Here is a 21,363-nt window from a genome sequence, read left to right on the forward strand (position 1 = left end):
ATTGACCATTTTTCGGGGGTCGCCAAAGGCGGCGATCCGCCATTTTCTCCCCTCCGGGGGCAGTGCCGCGCATGCGCGCTGCGCATGGGGGCGCTGCCACGCATGCGCATAACGTTTGTGTGACGGGGTCGCCGTCACACAAACGTTGAGAACCGCTGGTTTAGACACTGCTGTTTTAGTCAAGGAATCTCTTTCCCAGACATTTTCTATATTTGGAAGTTTGTGCATACTTTTGTGCAAATAACATCCATTCTTGTGAACATATTCTTTGAAATTTAGAATCTCTTTGCTGCTTTCAGTTCTTATGCAAATATACTTGAGTGCTTTCTTTGTTTGACCTGCTCACAATATGATGCCCTTTTGTTTGCACAAAGGTATTTTTTATTACAGCTATGGCAATATTAATGTTACACTATCCAAAAGTATCATGGGAATTGTTTTTGAAAATATTGAAAATTCACTGTTTCTCATATCTTTACTCAAAATAAGCTGTCATGGCATTAGATGCCCTAAGAAATTATTCCAGGCACCTCAGATGCAAGTTCAGGCTATTTGCATTCAAAGAAGTTTTGAATATCTAAAGTGTAAGTGGACTTCTAGAGAACAATATTTAATTATGACTAAGGCATATTTCCACTGTAAATATGAGGGACGGCTAATTGAAAATTAAGCCCAAAGAAAGAGTGGTGATTGAAATCAAAGTAGAACAGAATATTCTGTTTCTAATATTTTAAAAAATAGAATTTAGTAGCAACCTATACAGGCGTTCTGTGCTCTGGGGCATTAAATCATGTGTTTTGGATTTAGTGCAATGAGTGAATGACATCCTGACTTACTCTGTTTTCCCGAAAGTAAGATCTGCACTGAAAATAAGCCATAACTTGATTTTTTTGGGGGGTGGGTCTCATATAAGCCCTACCCCAAAAATAAGCCCTAGTTTTGGGGCGAGGTACACACCTAAAAATCAAGTTAGGGTGGAGGTGGGGGGGTTGGAGCTTATATTGCAGCCAGGCCTCCCATGGATCGACTCTTGCCTCGCCGGCCCACTTCTTCTGCAACTGAAGGAGCAGCTTCATTCTGCAGCTGAGAATGGAGCTCAGGCCTGCATTTCACAATCAGAGGCTTTTCTAGAAGGCCACTGCAGCCGAGAACTGAGCTATGGATTAGCTCGCTTCTCGGCTGCATAGGCCTTCCGGAAAAGCCTCTGACTGAGAAATGCAGGACCGAGCTCCATTCTCAGCTGCAGACTGAAGCTGCTCCTTCGGTCACAGAAAAATGGGCTGGCTGGGCGGGGCGGTCAGTGCCAGAGGTGAGTGGAAATGCCCCTCCCCCCGAAAATAAGACCTGGTGCCTTTTTTGGAGGCAATAAATAAATAAAACCAAGTGTTACTTTTGGGAAAACGATGACAAAAGATACAGAAGAGAGGATAGTTAGAGTCAAGCACTTTTTTAAATTATTAAAAATTATTATTAAATTTATCACATAAATTATTATTTTTCAGTATGTTAATAAAAGTTTGTGAAAGTGATGGTTCAGGAGAGGAAGGTCTGACATCAAAGCTGAGTTATCACTGAGTCGAGCTGATATTTCATCACTTGGTGACTGTGAGAATTGATGAAACATGGATCTACTGGATTAGCCTCTGTTGATTGGACAGATAAAGCTGCTAGGATAACCAAAGGAGCAATGGCACCAGCAACAGAACAGTAGCAGCAATCAGCTGTTTGGCAGTGTGTAAACCACTATCTAGGTACTATTGCTCAGCTGATGAGGATTGGTAGTGTGGAGATGCCAATGGAGCTGTGTTATGTTCTTTGTGGTTATAGGAAAGACAATGACAGTGAAATGTTCCTGATTGGCCTTGTTCAAAAGGCTCTGGACTTGAGATACTGTGGTTGGTTTGGATTTTTTTTGGGAAGTTGAGGGATGAGTGTTGATTACTGTGTGGGAGTAAAAGTGCACCGCAGCTTAATTAACTCTATGAAGACTGTTATTTTGGTCCTCTCTGGTTACTTGGGTGTGCATGGCATGTCTAGGGGGAGCGGTATGATCTGGTTTTTGATGAGGTACAGATATGGGTATGGCACAGAGTATAGGCTGCTGATTAAACTGAAGGATGTGGATTCCTGGAAAAAAGTGCCCTTGACATCTGATCATTAAGCTGATTAAACAGTGTGTTATGGACCTTCGGAGAAAGGATAGGGGTAGTTGGAGATTGGTGATTGGGGGAGGGAGCAGGAAAATGGGAGATGATAATAATATGGTAGTGACAGACAGAGGGAGATATGGTATGCTACTAAATCCCACAATGGTAAAAGACAAATGCAAAAAAAGACAATGTTACTCATTTATACTAGTTTGTGCATTCTTAAAAGGTCTACAAGGCAAGTTAGTATTCTGAATGCATATTCATTTGTGTGCACAACTCAAAGCAAAATTAGAAATGAAACTCCTTCTCAGATTCCAGTTTTAACTGTTCTGCATTCACAGTACAAAACTTCATGTCCGTTACACACCTTTTAAATAGATAACTTATGCTACCAATGTTTGAATAGAAGAGATTTTATTTATCTTGAAGAAGGAAAAGAGGCTTATTGTATTTCAAAGTACATTAAGTCTTTATCATTCTATTCATCCATTTGTTATATAGACCAAATTGGCCTAAGCCCCTCTAGATATATTTCCGTTTCTTGAAAAAAATCAAAGATAATTTTGTTTTTTCCTAGTATGGCTGTAAAAGATTCCTTTAAAAAACCCAGAAATTTTTAATAAACATTTGGGGGGGAAAGGAAGGGGGTATGAAATAATTATGTGTACAATTCGTGAACCTGCGCTAAAACCATCTGCTATCTTGGCTGCTGAGCAGATGGAGAAATATTTGTGGCAATCTCAGGGAAATGAAAAAAAATGAAATGTAATAATAATTACACTACATTACAGCAATACTATTCATGAACCAAGATAGAATTCTAACTTTCTATACTTCAAAATGTGACAGATGCATTGTAGGATGTAAAAAAGATGGCACTGAACAAGCAGTTATAATAGCTTGTATCGTACAATGGTATATTTTGTAGTTAAACCAAGTACCCCAAAGAGCTATTGTTACAAGGAAAGTATTTAATTCATATGGAACAGAAATCCAAACTCATGAATTAATTCCTATATTTTGTTGTCTCAAAATTTCACTTTTCGTGAAATGCTTAATAAATGGCATGGAGGGTGTGACTTGTTCTAATGATGCATTAATAGCTTTAATGAATCAACAGGAGCCAAATCATTTAGTTTAGGCTGATGTTTTGTCTGCCTTGTCTTTTCTGCTTGTTGAACGCCTGCTGAAAATCAAAATCAAAAGTGTGAGCATTATATTTACACTTGTGAACGGGAAGGCACACTGTGGCCTTTATCATTTTAAATACTAATGAAGGATAGGATAGTAGAAGAAAACTGATTTTCGTTATATTATAGACAGAAAAGAAGAGGTAGTTTGTTCATATCAAAGTAAAAGAGCTCCTATATGGAAAGTTCCAAAACATGTTCAAAAATATTTGTAGCCCAACATTTTCTTAATATTTTCTACTTTGGCATCTCAGTTTCTAGACACAGAGAGAGATACCTAGAAGAGCCTTCCCAACAACCCCATAGATGTTCCCATATTTATGCCATTCCCAAAAAGGACCTGGTCATCCGAAACAGCTCTTTGTCAACCAGCTCTCTATTAATGTAACACATACATAAGATATACAATGTTGGCTTGCTCATCCACAATTAAATCATGGATAAGGAGACCGTTATTAAAGTTGATTGTACTTTAAAATAGCAAGGGCAGGAAATTGGATCCTTGGAGCACTGGTGGTCAGACATTGGGGCAGAGCAACAAGGGTCTGCTTTCAGTGCCAAATACTGAGGCAACCTTCCCTGCAAGCAGCAAAAAGGAGCCTTTTTGTTACTGTTAACATCCTTTGCTTAGCTCAGGGCTTTTCAACCAGTGGTACGGGTACCACCTGTGGTACATTGACACCTGGCAGGTGGTACGCGACCATCTTGGAAAAGTGGTAGTGGGGGAGGTGAATGAGCTGAACTGGTGGCAGCACGCACAAGCCTGAGCAAGAGATGGCTGAAGCTGCAGGGCTGTCAGGGCTCAGTGGAAGTGCCAGGATCAGCACCAGGTTCCAGCTGGAGATCGGCGCTGATCCTGGTGCTTCTGCTGAGCCCAGAAGAAGCGCCGATCAGCTGGAATGTTGCAGCATCTCCAGGGTCTTGTGATTTACATTCAGATGCTTGGCAATTGATTCATATTTATGACATCACAGTGTCCCAGGGTCATATAAAGTGACCAAAACCTGCTGCAACCACGCAGCAGATGGGAGGAATAAAAACCAAACACCCTCCACCCCCGCTGCCAATCCTCAACAGAAATGCTTACAACAATGAAAACCTCGGACAGGAGGAAGAGCGCTGCCGGGCGGGCAGGCAGGTCTCTTGCTCGGCTGTGGCTTGGGGGGCACTTTTTTCAGTGCCATTGTAACTTTGAACAGTCACTAAGCGAACTGTTGTAAGTGGAGGACTACCTGTACTTTATCACTTTTTTCCTTTTTGGGGGGGGGCGGTCATCAAGTTTTTGACACCTTGCTAGGCGACTGGTGGTACTCGGATACTGCCATATCCTAAAAGTGGTACAATGGGTGAAAAGGTTGAAAAGCCCTGGCTTAGCTCATTCTGGGCAGTCATTTTCCTCAAAGCATCTCTAGAGTTTGTATTCTTTTCTGACATGGCCTCTTTTTACCTTTCTTGGATGAGTCTTTTTGTCTTTTTTGATCTTCACAAAACTTCCTGTGCAAACATGTTGACTTCTTGTGCAGTTGTACTAACTTTTTTCAGCTGTCCATTTTTTCCTCCTCGTGGGAATTGTTTGTGTTCGTGCTTTTAATGTCTTCATTGGGATAATTTCTCTTTCCAGTGGATCCTACTGTAGTGTAAAATCTACATTTTTAGAAGTACGTATTACAATATGTTTGATTTTACTCAAATTTAATTTTCTAAAGATGAAAAAAAATCCAGTGTTAAGTTATTTTAAATAACATTCTTGCTACTTCTACTTGCTTAAATATCTTCCTTATTTAAAAAGTAAGTCAAAAGAACACGCAAGGAAGGTTGATTGATGGATGAAGGAATAATAGTTCAGGCATTAATAGCAGTAGTAATATTAATAATGGGTGGGAAAAATAACTAACATATCATATTGTGATTATTTCATGTGCTTTCTATGTACAGTATATATAGCATAAATCAGTATAACATACTACATTCTAAAACAACAAGAAAAATGCAGGTCTGATATCACTGACCCTCAGAGCCCTCAGTTCTTCATTGAGATCACTTGGGATTTTTTGGTTTCTAGATGTGTTGAGGATAGCAAAATTGCCAGGCAAAAAGTTTCTAAGATGAGCAGTTTGAGAACTGTATTTCATCTTAGAGGACTACTTCATGGTGCTGATCACAGCTAAATAAGTACTTTTCTACTACTGTTACCTTACCCCAAACCATTCATCAAAATGGCTTCCAAAGAAATATTCTTGGCTTTTAAGACCTTTGTCAGGAATGCTTCTTAGAATTCCGCTTCCAGACAAAAACAAGAAAGAGGTCTTTTCAGTTGTGTGTCCAGCATGTCTGCAAACCTCAAAGCCTCACTGTATAAATAAATTGTGCACAATACAGATAGTATTATTTAACGACCATTCAACATTAAAACGACTCTGAAAAAAGTGATTTAGTCCTTGCGGCATCCCTACAGTTGTGTAATCATAATCTGGGCACTTGGTAATTGTATTTACAATAATTGTGGCCTTCTGGGGTCATGTGATCACCATTTGCGATCTTTCCAGCCAACAACAAAAAAGTCAATGGGGGGTTGATTTGCTTAACACCCACTTGATTCACTTAACAACTGCAGTGGTTTGATTAACAACTGTAACAAAAAGAGGGATCGTAAAATCTAATATAATATTTGCTGCTTCATCTAGGATGCTAAGGACAAGGTTAATCATAGGAAAGGATATGGAGTTTAGGAGTGGGAATCAATCTGCTTAAAATTACTGATTATTAATTTTGCATCCCTACTGAGTGGAGGCTTTACCTTTACTATTCATTATACTTTTAAAATAGAAAGAAATAAATGTGTGAGACATTTCAGTTAATTCACATTTGAAATTTCTAACTTTTGACTTCCATAGTAAGCCCTTGCCTTTGAATGATGATTCATAACCTTATATTCTTATAACTTATAGAGGTAATGTTCACTGGAAAGGAGCACAGTGGCTCATATGGGTAGGATGTTGGATTAAGAAGCAGCAAGCCCACGTTTGAGACCCAAATGCTGCCATGGGGTGGTGTGAGCTCCTGTCCTTCTCTCCAGCTCCTGCCGGGGATATGAAAGGAAGCCCCAACTGGCCATCCCCTGGGCAATGGTGATATCACTGCCCAATCCTTTCAACCTGGAAACACCTCAGTGCTTCTGGCATGAGTGGGATGCGAATGACATCATACAGTATATAAATGCATATATATTATGAATCACATTCAGAATATAGTAGGCTCTTAGTTTCTCAAAACCTATGAACAAAGATAAGCAATATTTTTGTTGTGAAGATTACATTCAAAGAATGTTGCTCCTTAACTGCCTCAGAGTACATGATAGTGATGTAACTTGATAGTCAGGACCTTTGTTAAAGTTGGTAAATCAAGGTGGGATGGCAATATATAGTATGACTATTCTGCAGGCTTTGATGTGAAATTGCATTATGTTCAAAAGTGGAAATGGTGACGCTTCCAGATGTTAATATGTTGGGACTATTTTGTAACAGTGAATAATACTGCTATTTTTCTGGATAAGATAAAATAAATCACATACTCTAGCAGACTTTTTTTCAATGCTTGATTACTTGTTCCCTGAATTTAACTCTTATTGAGTTCATTCAAAGGAAAATGCAGCGTGTTTAGCAAAATTATAGCCAATTTAAGATTATACATAGGCATCAAACTTTGTGGTTCATTACCTAGAAATGCATTTTAGGAATAGTATAGTTAGTCAGATGTAATTAGAAAAATATGCTGACCACTCAGAAAGGCATGTTGTATCTGGGCAGATGTCCCATGAATTTTAATGGTTTTCTTTGTGGTGATTCCCTAATACTAAATATAGATAGTTAGCATCCATCATCATTATAGAGAGGAACAATTTTAATCTTAATTGGAAGTGCATAACTACATAAATGCTATATTATATAGTGCCTTTACTTCTACAGAGATAAAGTTTATTTACTAGTAGATTTAATTTTTATTGCTTGAAAATTCTATTTTAGGCTTTATCTAAATTAACATGTATGTGTATTTTTTCCTTAAGGTTTGTGTTTTTTCTGGAGCCATGCAATGTAGATTTAGTACATCGGAAGATCAAGTCCATTGCTCTCTGTGTATCAGCATGCCCACGTAGTGAGTTAAAAACTCTGGCTGATGTTCAGAAATTTGCAGATATTAATGGTAAGATGAAAACAATTTTATTTCTCGTTTTACTACAGAATTATTTGGAAGTAATGAACAACACATCAAAAAGCAACCATCATGCATTGTGTTTAAACAGGCTTTCCTTTTTCTCAGAATGAAATACTTTTTCTACAATAGTTGCAAATATATTTGATCTTATAAAAAAAACAAAATCGTAAAAACAAAACAAAATGATGCTGTTTTTCTTAAGAGCTCTCTTTTCGTATTGAAATGTTATAGATTTAATTGAACTAGAGGAATTAAAGCTCACAAAATTAATTAAATTTTCCTTAGTGGGTGACAAGCCCACACCAACCACAGTAACAATGGTGTTATAATGTTTTTGTTTTTGTTACAAAAGTTTTTGTTCTGAAGGTCTGCACTGGTTCTTTGATGTTACACTTTGTAAAAAGTGTAAAAAGACTGATGGTCCAAGAATTGTTCCAGCAAAGGTCATTTTGATGAGAAAGCGGGATTATGCATTTGTATTTATTAGATTTATACCCTGTCTTTTCTCTACAAGCTCAAGATGGCATCTATAGCTCTCCCAGTTCTTTCCTACACAAAACCTGTTGAAGTGGTCACTGCAGTCATTGACACTTATTACATGACAAGCGTGCTAAGTATTAGCATTGGAGTATGTTAGATAAAACACAACTCTGGAAAAATGGTTAACTTTAATTTTGCTTATGAAAATGGAAACAGTTTGGCCTCTTCAGATGAACTTCAGGAGATTAAACAAACTATATTTCTAATACTAATTCTAGAGTTTGATAGTGTAAATTTGTCATACCTTTAAAAGCTTATTTTATGCATCTCTGAAGTTTAATTCTGTTGCACCACCCCATTAAGGCTTTTAAATTAGCATCATCTTCTTAATCCAGAGCATTAGATTTTATCCGAAAAGACAGTTCTAATCTCTTTTCACCTAGAGGAGCAGCTGCTTGTCCTCAGAGTAAGCATATTAGATGCAAATGCTAGACAGAAGAACAAAATGGTAGTAATAAGAAAAAAGAAAGTTATTATTATTATGGGAGAAAATTCCTTAATTGAATTTTAATGACAAAAATAATTTTATTAATTAATTTGAGGGCTCTCCAAGTGTGGCTCAGAGGGATTGTGAGCTGGAGTGATCTCTTTTTGTGTTTAAATGTGATCAGCCTTGGTACATTCTGCCTTCTAGAAATCGGGAAACTCATTTTGGGGTCTGTAATTGAACTCTTTCATATATAGAAAATATATTTTAGAAAGGCACAGATATTGTGGTGCCATGCAAAGGACTGCTGTTTCCAATCCCTTTGCTTCTCTTCCTGGTTTAATTCATTACAAATGACCACAGCTCTAACATTCAAACTGGATACACTGCTTTGTAGAAATTTGGTTAGCTACAAACTAGGATCAGATACTATGGTTTGAACAAGATTGGTTTGTGGCCATATCATGATTTGAACAAGCTGTAGCCTGTCCAGCTACCTTTTTTTAATAATATTTTATTGATTTTCTAATTTTACAATTAAACATTTAAAAAGCGACATGGCGACTGGGTAATCAATGATTCCAAAAAATATATAAATTTTTAACACAAATCTCAAATTACAACATCAGATATTTCCTCTCTTTATCCCTTAATATCTACTATATCATATTGAATTAATATAATTCTTATTGCTATCAACTAAGTAAAACCATCTTTGTTACATTTATCAATAATTTTGAACTTGCACACATCTTAATTGTGTTTACATTCAATCTTATATACATCAATGTCCTGTTGTAGCTTTTTCCCCAGGCTTTAATTTCCCCTCAATATTCAACTTAACATTTGGTATGTTATAGTTTCTAAGCTTTAGGTAACTAGAGTTTCCCTTATCTCAACTTCTACATTTCCCCCTTTTTATAACAAAATCTAATATTCTAAATATACATCTTATCTATTTGCATATAATCTTATTCTATTTTTTAAAAAGTCTCTTTTTTTACCATATTAAGCCAAAAATCTATTAATCTTATTACACATCTTACCTATTCAGTTATAATATTACTTTATTTTCTAAAAAATTATCTATATTCGACCATCTTCAACCTTCTAATCAATAGTATAAAATCCCCCCTAATAAATCAAAACCTTAGTTTCTTTCAGCCTTACTCTGGCTTTTTTCCTTTGCCATGTCAGTACTTTTAATTCATCAAACAGTTCTCCCTCTATTATTGTGTATATTATTTGAGTTAAGAAAAAACATTTAATTACAAGTTTTTTGGAAGAACTAGCCCCTTTATATTTCTTTGATCACCTCCCCATTATTCCAGTTTTCCACAGTTGTCCTAATAAGTTTATCTTCCATTCAGTGTGTTCTTCTTCCTTTTCCTCAAGTTTCTTCTGATTTATGAAAAAAAAATCTTTCCATTTTCAATGTTGTCACTCTCTTTTGTTGGCTGGATCTGTTGGTCAGCTGGGTCCTCTGTCTTAATATTTAGTTGTTCCATTTCTCCTGTTGCTTTCTGCATTGTTGGGTCTTTGGTTGTAGTCAAAATCTGGGTCTGTATATTTAAGCTGGTATCTTGTTCCTTTATGTTTCCCCTTGTTTTGTTACATGCTGAAAGAATGGTTTCATGTATTGATTTCAACATAGAAAGGATTTTTTCCTGATCTTCATCCATATTCTCTTGATAATGTATTAAATTAAGGATTTTAAAATCAAACATTAAAAATAGTTTTTGTAGCTAGATGTGTGACATCTATTTCATGTGTTGCAGATAGTCTTATAGTGAAAATTGTTTGGCAGGTAAGAATTTATAGTCCAAAGTATTCCATCATCTCGTGTAGTAACAAACACTTCTCATGTAAAGAAATAGGAAAACAGTTTCCCACATATAATTCTGAAAGTCAATAAAGGTTTATCTTCATAGTTCAAACAGGCCAGATAAACCGCCTTGCAGTTCCTTCTTTACAGCTGTGTTTCTCACAGGTGGTATGTCAAAGTTGAGAGAGTTTTTTCTAATTTCTGGGCTTCCAGCCAAGTCTCTTTTAGTCAATAATAAATTGTAATAACATATTTCACCACAAGATGTCACCAATGCCATTTAAAACTTTTTAAGCCCCGAGTTTTAATGATAGTTTTTCAAGGTTATTCTTTTCTTTTTAAATAAAAGCCAATATCTCCAGTAAGAATAGGAAAACTTTTAGTTTCCAAACTCCAAAGGTATGTGCATCCAATTAAATTAGAATTGTTCTTATAATTGTTCTTTTCCTCTAGGTAGTCAATCGCCGCTGTTCTTAGAGGGTGGGATAAGAATTCCCTTCCCTCTCTCCTCACAGGGGAAGAAATACTTTGGGCAGCTTCTGCAGGAAAAATATTTAAAGTCTTAAAGAGAAGATCAGATCTCACCCAGTTTCATCTGCGTTACTTTAAAGGTGCTTGGTTGTAGTTATGACTTTGGCTGTCAGCAGCTTAATGACGAGCCATATTGCTATGGCCGGTCTTTTCCCCGCCAGTTTGGAGAGCTGCCCTTCCGCGATCAAGCGGGGGTCCTCTCCTTGCTTGGCACCCCTACAGGGTGACTCTCCTTGCTTGGCACCCCTACAGGGTGACTTTCGACCCTTTCCAGGGCCCCCAGCAGGATAAAACCAGACGCTGAAGACGGAGCTTGCCTCCATGTGTCCGCCAGCACCACGATGGCAAACTGGAAGCCTTCCAGCTACCTTTTAATGGTATACATGGCCAGTCACTAATTGTCTGAAGAAAGTAATAAAAGCATGAATCAGAAAATCAAGAAGCAGCACATAGAGCTCTATGAAAATCCCCCTTTTGATTTTTATGAGTATCTTTGATATAGAAAACTTCAGAAAACCTAAAAAGAGGACTACAGTAATATTTTTATACAAAAAATACAAAAAAGTGCAGATATATTCTATACGCTACTGTGTCACTAACGTCATGCCTCAGTTTCTATTCCTTTTGCAATACATCTACTTTTACAGCTTCTGAGAAAGTACACAAATCAGTTTGCAACTTTTCCCATTTTAGAAAAAGATAACAGTGTTTTGCTATACAAATAGTTTGAAGGACTATATGGTTTTGTAAAATGTAGTAAGAATATCACAAGTTGAAATAGCAACTTAGCTCAAAAACCTTTTACCCTTGCCTTGCTGGATAAAAGTTTGTATATGAGTGAGCCCATTCCTATTTGAATTTAGTTAGATTTTTTATGTATATATTTTTATATATATAGTCAATTTCTCAACTGCTATATATCTTGCAATTTTGATCTCACATTTTTTCTTTTCCAGTGTTACGCAGAATTGATTCTTGCCATTGTCAGCATATATTTCTATAGGTTGTGATATTTTTCTTGTATACGTTTTGGAATCATTCCTAGTAAATATATTTGTAGTTTTAATTCAAATATTTTTAAAATTCACAACATGTCTGCTGTACAGATTAAGATTAGGGAAAACTGGTTTGCCTTCCTTTTAAGATTTGCAAGATTTTGAATCTTATCCTTAGTTTCCTCAATAATTAATTAAATTAAATCAATTGTTCTTTACCAATCCTGCAAATTTCTACTACACCATCTCAGGTTGTTAACGGCCTTTTTCTGCATCTAAAATTATTGCTGCTATATTCTGTTTCTTATTATTCTCCATTATTTTGTTGTATATTTTCAAGGAATATAGTTCTTTGAAAAATTCTGCAGCTTCTATTATTTCTGATTATTATTTTTATTTATTTCCCACCATTATTTTTTATAAATAATTCAAGGTCGCAAAGACATGCAATACTCTTTCCTCCCCTATTTTGTGAGATGGCTGAGAGAGTGACTGGCCAAAACATGTAAAATATGTATGTAGCAGTTTATTCCCTTTCTTTTCTGTTATCGTCTTTCTCTTTTTTTTCTGAGTTGCTATACCAAAGGTTTTCTTAGTTTGTTTGCCTTTTTCAAATAATTTTGACATTTTTATTTTCTTTTGAAAATTTTCCATATCTAATAAATCTAAATGTTATAATTGTTATTTGACTTTGTTTAACTTCCTCAGTGCTTGTCTTCTTGGAGTGGTTTTGTGGATTTGTCATGATTCTTTTTTTTTTTTTCCAGTTGTGATTTCCATCCATTTTCACATAAAGAAGCTTCTGTTATTGTCCCTAGTAGTTATTTCTTTTGTCATCAAAAGTCTTACAATGCTAACTGAATTCTCCATGTATATTTAATGTTTAGTTCTTGGTACTTATTTTTTTTGTAAGAAATGTGAATTGTTTCCTTTTTTTAACATTACAGGGAAAATATTTTCAAATATTTGCATTTTCTTCCCTTCTACAGTTGATTGTGTCTCAGTTTGCTGCTTTAGAATAGCATCTCTCATTCTCTTGTGCAAAAACCTTAGGAGGATATCCCAAGACACTTTTCCTCTTTGTGCAAATGTAAAATTTATTCTGAAAATTTATTTAATATATAAAAAGTCTTTGTTCTTGCTAAATCTTTAATATTTCTACTGTTTTTTCCTGTTTTTTGGCCCTTTCACTCATGGGCCTTCAATTCTCTTTTTTATCCCTTGACATTGTTTGTTTTTTTTCTTCTTCTTGCAAGTGGTAAAAATACTTTCCATGAGCAATATTTTCTTGTTCTACCGTTGTAACCAGCCATTGCTACTTTCTAATTATCCCATTTTATAATAAATTATGAATCTTTGCCTCTTGTAATACTTCTGTTGTTACCTTCGTACCACATTCTCAATCTTTAACCCTCTTTATTAACTTCTTTCTGTGACCAATGAATAAGTTCAAAAAAAAAGTTTATTCCCTTTTATCTTTCTATCAGTGAACTATTCCATCAATTTCTGCAAGTTTATCTAAAAGTTATCTTTGTGTGTAAATTCATGATCAACATCAAGAATATATGTAATTTATAAATCCATTTAATCTTTAAATTGGAATGCGTCAATTTAATAAATGTTCTTTGAAGCCATCTAGTGAAACTTCTTGTATTTTGCAATAGAAAAAATGAGTTGAAATCTGATTCAAGGTCAGCTTTCACCCAAATAGTTTCCCCCACTGTAGTTACAATTCTTTATGAATCATAAGTACTTACAGTAGTTGTTAGTTAAAACCCACATTTGTTCCATTAAGATGTTAGTAATTCAAGTACAGATCTTAACTCAGATCTAACCGTTATATAAAGTCAACAGAATTACTGCAGTACTGCAGTCACATCCTTTCTCCCTTTCTTCTCTTCCTCCTCAGCTCAGGAGTCATTTGGAAAGTGGTTAAAACTGTAATTATAAAATTCAGTGTAGGAAACTAGTTGTAATTGTACAATCCAAAAAAGTGGAACAGTACAGAGAAATAATAATTTAATGGTTGGATCCTTGATAGATTAGTCAAATGTTTCTGTCAGGAGAAAAAACTAAGGGAAGTTAGCTCTGGTTAGCTTTGAAAAACTGCATCTGTGTGGCTGTTAGATGGTAAAAATGTGGCCTTGATGAACATGTCCAAGTATCCCCAACCTTGTTTTCTTGAATTATCTTGTGGCTTAAATACTTAAAAAATAATCCTTGAGTTGAATCTAAAAGGACCTGAACCTTGAAATTCCGTATTCCATCTTATAGCCAAAGCAAAAATGAATGACAAGGATAAGCCTTGAAATATAGAAAATTACATTAGGAAATGTAACTTATACAGTGAGAATCATAAAAAATGAAAGAATATGATTTAATAACTTCATACATTTATATTAAATAATATAAAGGAATAAAAATATGAAAATATTATAAAAATAAATCAGTGAAATTCAATATCTCGGGTATATTTATTTTGTTCCAGATATATGAAGGAGTTATGAATTCTCAATCTAGAGCATGTTTATTCATGATCACAATTGGAGTTAAATTTGTATTTATTAGTTGAGAATGCTTTCTAAGACTGATATCAAATGAAAGATATTATCTCCCTTGAGATTCTGCAACAATCTTTTGTACTTGTTTCAGAAATCTGTTGAAGGCCTATATCTAACTACAGGCCCTCTCTAGGTAAAAATTGAATGAATATATTTTTGTTTCTCCCCATTTTTATAAAACACCTTCATTCTTAGTATATATGTTGATTTAATTGTTTTTAGTGTGTATTTTTCATTTTACTCTTTTTAAACCAGTTCAGGGTGCTTTTATAGGAAGCAATAGAATTGCATATTAAATTTATTTATTTATTTATTAGGCTTGTTTGTCATCCATCTCACTTTGAGGTGACTAAACAATAATAAAATACCATGTGAAATTTCAATAACAATAGTTCTCAATAAGTCAAGTGTGATTTATTCTAATTTATCCAGTAACCAGAGAAAATATCAAATTCTTGTATAAGAAAATAACATTGGACAGATATTTGTGATATATGTATAAAATATAAGATCATCCACATACATAATTATTACTCTACCTGACTATTAATTTCTTTAATATTTTCAGTTTTTCTGATGATACAAGCAAAAGGTTCTATGACCAAATCAAAAAGAAGAGAGAGGGTATTCCATATGTTAATATAACTAAAAATGCAAAATCCATCATTTGTAATTGTTTGTGATCTAGAAGCTGGATAAAACATGTCTTGAAGTTATAAAACTTTGGGAGAATTCATAATAAATCAAAAAGCACTTCATAAAGTTCCACCAACCCATATCTAAAATTTGCTTAGCTTCCCATATGTAAAAGCTGCAGAATTCCACCAATTTATAGTTCAAGTGATTGTATCAGTTAGAAATACAATATTAATAGAACCTTGGTAGCCCCATGTAAATCCAGCTAAATATGTAAAGAAGATTTAGTATTCATATTTATCAAAGAGTTAACTTTATATTTTCCCCACAGAGTAGGATACAATTTGAGATGAATGAGGATACGAATTCATTAAAAAATAGAGAGTGTCAGAAAAGGATTGTAACACACTAGCTCTTGGAGGTAACAGCTTTCATCTCCAATTCTAGGTAGGTCATGTATGACGGAAGTAATTTTAACAATATTCAAAGGAAGTGAGGAATGGTAAAGTAGCATAGGACTGGTGGTCGAAATTTCTGTGGAAAATTGGCTTCATAAAACTCTTAAACATTTGCTAGAAGCAGCCAAACATTAGTACTTCAGTTGAAATGCAGTTTTGAAAAATATATATAGGGGTTTGGTTTTATATTTCACGGTTGAGTAGGTTTTTGAGTGGATGCTTTTGGAGTGACCTTTGCAGTGTTGAATTATCTGCAGCTGACATAAGTGGATGTCATATCCACTTTTACAGACTATATAAAATGGCTTGGAAAAAAAACCTTGAAATAATTTTTTGTGCCTGACTTCTGGAAGTGAGACTATCTTTCTTCATGAATTGTGTTTATATCGCTGACTGTCTTTTAAAAACTGGTAGTCAAAAATAAAACAAAGGGATTTTTTGTTTTTTATAAAGACTGAAACAATTTTTGAAATGACTATTAACTTACAAGTGAAATTTTCACTGATTATAACTATCATTTTTCCTTAGCAAAGTGTTATTGTGAACATGCAATGGAAGGCTTGTGTTTTGATTTGCTCACTTCAGAACAAGATGTTTTAAATGATACAAATACAAATATAAAGCTTTGCAAGATCAAGTATGCTATCGTATGGAAATATAAATAATGACCATGGAATGAATTCTACTAGAGATTTATCTTGAAAGAATGATAGCAAAAAGTTACTGCTTGAAGATTCATTTATTCATTCATTCTATATCAATATTAGTTTTCAAAGCTCCTTAAGGCTCATTTGAAGTTACTAACATAACACTTGTCTTCTCATGACATGCAGAGCTCCATAGATAATGTGTGTGTTGTTTATTTTTGGATATATCCTAAACACACTTGTAAATCTTTTTTTTATAAAGAATGCAATGGTTCATATAAATACAAAAGAAAACTTCCCCAAAGGATGGAAAGTTTGGGTTTGTTCTTACTATTTGGAAACATAAACTATTGGGGTGGGGGAAGTACTGAAAGTTTTATTAGAGAAAAAAAATATCAGTTATCTCTAAATGTGGGAAAAAAGTGTACCATCCTGAGCCAAGAACGCATGTTTTAGTTCTTTGGTTCCAAAAATTAGAATTGTCCTAAAATCAGCACAGTTTCCTTAAGCCTACAAAAATGACAGAAGGAATGCTATTAAGATGTGCAGTGCTAACAAAGGTTCTGATGGGCTATGAGTTCTCTGACAAATTAAATAGGTTTCTAACCATCTTCCTTATAAAATAAAAAGTATCAGTTTGGGAAAGTCTACTGCATCCATTGATATCACGTTAAAAGCTATATAAATAAGTTACTTAGTTTAGTTTAGACTACATGATAATATTTAGGAGAAAAATGTTGGTTTACTTCTAAAACTTGTAGCAGGAGAGACAAATACAGGTAGAAAAAGGCAACATTCCAGAATCACAGACTTTCTCATTGGTTTGGTTTATTAAAACAGGCCTTGATTATTGAAAACGTACACATACGTCTGTTCCTTATTTCATGAACTTCTCTTTCATGACACCATTTATTATCCATGTAAAAATCATGCTAAATTCAAAAATAACTTTTCCACCTACCCATTCACTTCTCATATTTATACAGTATTATATTAATCATACGAGGGCTACTTGTAAGGCTTTCTGCAAGATGTTCCATGTGGTAGTTGTAAAATGAGTGATGAATAATCCATTCTGTGTGAAGATCTCCCATTTTGTTAGATGATAAGAACTTTTTCTCGTATCATAATGGTTGGTCCTTGCAAGGAACTGTCCTCGTGGTGATCCTGTTCCAGATAGTTCCCAAAGTTTTTGTTGTAATTATTTAAATATAAATTAAATTGAATATGAATTTGAATATGTAATTATTTGAGATCAGTTTATTTCTAAAAACATAGCATTTCCTTATTTACCTAAGTACAACATCGCTCTCAGAAAATCTATATTGTACATGGAATTTTCTATTGCAGCATGGAATACTACAATCAATATTGTATTTTTTGTGTTAATGGATGTGCTTTATCTCTCTTCATCAAGTAATGTTCTATTTTGTTTTTTTATGCTTTAAACAGGTTCTGCTTTATGTAGTTATGAGTTAAAGCCATCTGAATATACTACACATTTAAACGCTGCTAAACTTTGCCCCAAGCTCCCAGTTCCAGAGAGGTAAACAAACTACTCAATGTCTTACTTTGTGACAAAACTCTGTGTATTGATGTATGTATTATTATGAAATCTAATCACCTGCTAATTTCTACAGACAATTCAGGATAGCACCATACGTCAGTTGTAAAGAATTCCCTCCAATTAGTACATAACACAAAATATCCCATTCTATACATATATTTCAAATCTGGTATTTAAAAAGTATTGAAAAATGATGTTGATTTCCCCGTTATCATTTAGCCAGGAACTCAAAGGAATTTGGAGATACTAGGTTAAATGCTCTGGAGTATCTTGGGTTGTGTTGAGTGCATGTGCATGAGATCCCCCCCCTCAACCTTTTTTTGGGGGGGTCAGTTGTAATTTTATGGTTGTATTACATTCAGTGGCACTTGATTGCTTAGTTGGAAACTCTTCCTCCTCAACATGTCAATGAAGACTCAGTCGTTCAGGCTAAAAGTATCTAAAAGGTTGAATCATGGCAACTGGACCAAAATTTGTTAAACTGAGATGTTTCGCTTCCCATCCAGGAAGCTTCATTGGTCAAAATAAAAAGAATTAGTTAGGCAGAGAGTCAGAGACATTTGCCATGTATTGGGATAGACTATCTGCAGATGCAAGTAGTGTGGCTTTTATAATTGACAGATGGAAATTTTGTGAATGCCCAGATTTTCTAAGTGCCATCCAAGATTTTTTGGCATGATACCAAGTGCGCTGACAACCACTGGAGCCACTATGGCTGATTTATGCCGTAATCTTTCAAACTTTGATTTTCAGATCTTGATACTTCGTGATCTTATCCAATTTTTTGACTTTTATTTTGCCACATCTATTATCCACATGTTTTTCTTTTCAGTCATAGTTAAATCTGGTGCCTTATGAGCCAAGACCTTTATCAGTATTTTGGGGGGAAATTCCACAATATTTTAACTTTTCTGTTTCATCTGCCTGATTTTATCCCTGGTAGGAAATACCATCTTAAATTCAGAGTTATTTTCTTAACCTGAAGAGGAAAATTTTTTTTTCACCATATTCCATGTCCTTGACTTACGATCACAACTAAGCCCAAAATTTCAGTTGTTGAGTGAGACATTTGTTAAGTGAATTTTGCCCCATTTTTCTTCCTTTCTTGCCTCAGTTGTTAAGGGAATCACTGCAGTTGTTCATTTAGTAACCCTGTCATTAAGTTAATCTGGCTTCCCCAGTGTCTTTGTCAGAAGTCTCAAAAGGTGATCACATGATCTTGGGACGCAGCAACCTTCATAAATATGAACCAGTTTGCAAGCATCTGAATTTTGATCATATGATCATGGGGATGCTGGAAAGATCATATGTGTGAAAAATGGTCATAAATCACTTTTTTCAATGCCGTTGAAACTTTGAATGGTCACTAAATGAACTGTTGTAAGTCGAGGACCATCTGTAACTCTTAAGACATAATTTCCATTTTAAAGTTGGAAATAGAATAGAATAGAATAGAGTAGCTTTACTGTCATTCATTTAATTAAACAAAATTAAGTGCTGTCCACAGTGCACACTACACACAAGCAAAAACCACAAATAAAAACATACATTATATATATATATATATATATATATATATATATATATATATATATATATATATACATACATACATACATACATACATACATACATCCTTTACATTCTATTCACTATTGCACTGCCCCTAATATTGCACTTCAATGTTGCACTATACAGTAGTATTTAATATGGTTACAGCTCTGGGATAAAAAACTATTTTTCAGCCTATTTGTCTTTGTTTTTATTATCCTATACTGTCTGCCAGATGGTAATAGTTCAAAAAAAGAATGTCCGGGATGAGATGAGTCTTTAAGAATGTTTTGAGCTTTCCTAAGACAGTGGGAACTGTACAGTTTGTCCAGAGGGAAGAAGGAGAGGTCAGCCAATAATCCCCTGGGCGATGGTAATAACTCTCTGGAATTATTTGAGAGGAAAAGAGTTTCTCTTTTTTAAAGGGAATATGTATATGAATATCATCTTAGTATTTTTAATCAGGAGCTCTGCTATCTTTTTGACTGAGTTTCCCTGAAATGTGAAGTGGGAACAGAAACATTTCTGTCATTTGTCAATTTTTCATTTAACTAGACTAAAAACATTGATATTTATGTTTTTTCTTTCCATGCCAGAACTGTATAGCAATTCTGCCTTTTTTGAAGCTTATATTTAATACTGATAATGGTTTCTCTCTGTTGGAAGAGCTGTCCCGTCATTACACATTTTAGTATTGCTCTTTCCTTTCTTCATTCATCAACATTATTAAACAAAGGATATAATCAGTAGTCATTAATAAAATAACAGGGTCATTCTGAATACATTTATTATTCTGCTTACCATTAAAGGAAAGAGCCGTGCTTTTTACACCTACCAGAGCCAATACTGTTATAATAAAAATTGATCTTTTGTAATACATTCTCTGGGGTCTCATTTATTCTAAGATATCATGTAGTACACACTGACCTATTTTTTTAAATTCAGTATAGAATTTATCTTCATGTATAAAACTAGATAATTTCAGAAATGCTAGATAATCACACTGTCTAGCAAAAGGCATTTTAGGGCAATACTTAATTGTGTATAAATGAAGGAAAGGGAGTTGTAAATTTATTAAGTTTTTCCAGGTTATAAAAGATGTTTTTTTGTGTAGAGAAAGGATTGTTTTGATAAAAATCTAAGTAACCATAAAGGTAAAGTCAAGAGCCAATCTTAGTCTTTTTTCTGTTCAAACAATGAACAAACTTCTCAGTGATGCAGAGCTAAATATTTTAAAATGAAAGAAGATGCAAAGGAGAGCAGAACCTATCATGAAGTAGTTAGCTTTTAAACAGTTAGCTGTTTAAAAAAAACTACATCCAAAAATCCACGAGCCTAGCACCAGTCTAATGATTTTGATTTCTTATCAACTAATGTAAACTTTAATTTAATAATTAATTTCAAATTTAATAATCAAATTTAATAATTTGAAAATTATTCCCCAAAGCTGGTACATTAATAAAAGAAAAATGTTGGCCCTTAACTTTGGGCCAATCATGCTGTTTGTTTCATTCTTGGTGTAAGATTAGAAATTACTGTTTCTGTGTGTTTAATCCAGTATCTTCACATTAATGTTAAAATTTTAAAAGATCAATATTTGAGAGCTTTATTCATATTATTTAAGTATGTGTGATTATAAAATAGTTCTTAATACCTTGCTTTCTGCTTCAGTGTTTCTATATGGGAGAAGTATTACAAATTTACTCTCAATAGTATTTCCATTTAATTGGGTTAAAGAAGAATCCTAAAGCTGTTTTGGTGCCTGATATCTGAATCAGTTAGAAGCCATAATTTCATTAGGAATGCATTTACTTATTCATTTTTACTTTTGTATCAAGTTATTAATTTATACTTTGTTAATTATTTGTATACACCAAAAGCTTAACATTTCTTAGATGTGGTGCCAAGAGTTCTTAAAAAAAAAAAAAGACTTTCTGCTCACGGGACTTAATTTAATTTATATATTCTATTGTTGTGCTTTGTAAGACTGTAATTGGATATTTCATTTGTTTGATTTTGTGATGAAAATCATATTACCATATTTATGCATATTAGTTGGTTGATTTTTGTTTG

At 34.2% G+C, this 21,363-nt stretch overlaps 1 protein-coding gene across 2 annotated transcripts in view; it reads left to right on the top strand.

The window, feature by feature from the left end:
• SLC44A1 (solute carrier family 44 member 1) overlaps positions 1-21,363 on the top strand; it is a 79,029-nt gene that overhangs the window by 21,559 nt on the left and 36,107 nt on the right. For both annotated transcript variants that reach the window (XM_039350433.1, XM_039350434.1), the window contains exons 4-5: positions 7,404-7,540; positions 17,625-17,718. In XM_039350433.1, coding sequence (XP_039206367.1) covers positions 7,404-7,540; positions 17,625-17,718 — 231 coding nt within the window. The remainder of the gene's footprint in view (positions 1-7,403; positions 7,541-17,624; positions 17,719-21,363) is intronic.

Source organism: Crotalus tigris, unplaced genomic scaffold (genome assembly GCF_016545835.1).
Source record: "Crotalus tigris isolate CLP2741 ecotype Arizona unplaced genomic scaffold, ASM1654583v1 scf7180000018334.392729, whole genome shotgun sequence".
NCBI lineage: Eukaryota > Metazoa > Chordata > Lepidosauria > Squamata > Viperidae > Crotalus > Crotalus tigris.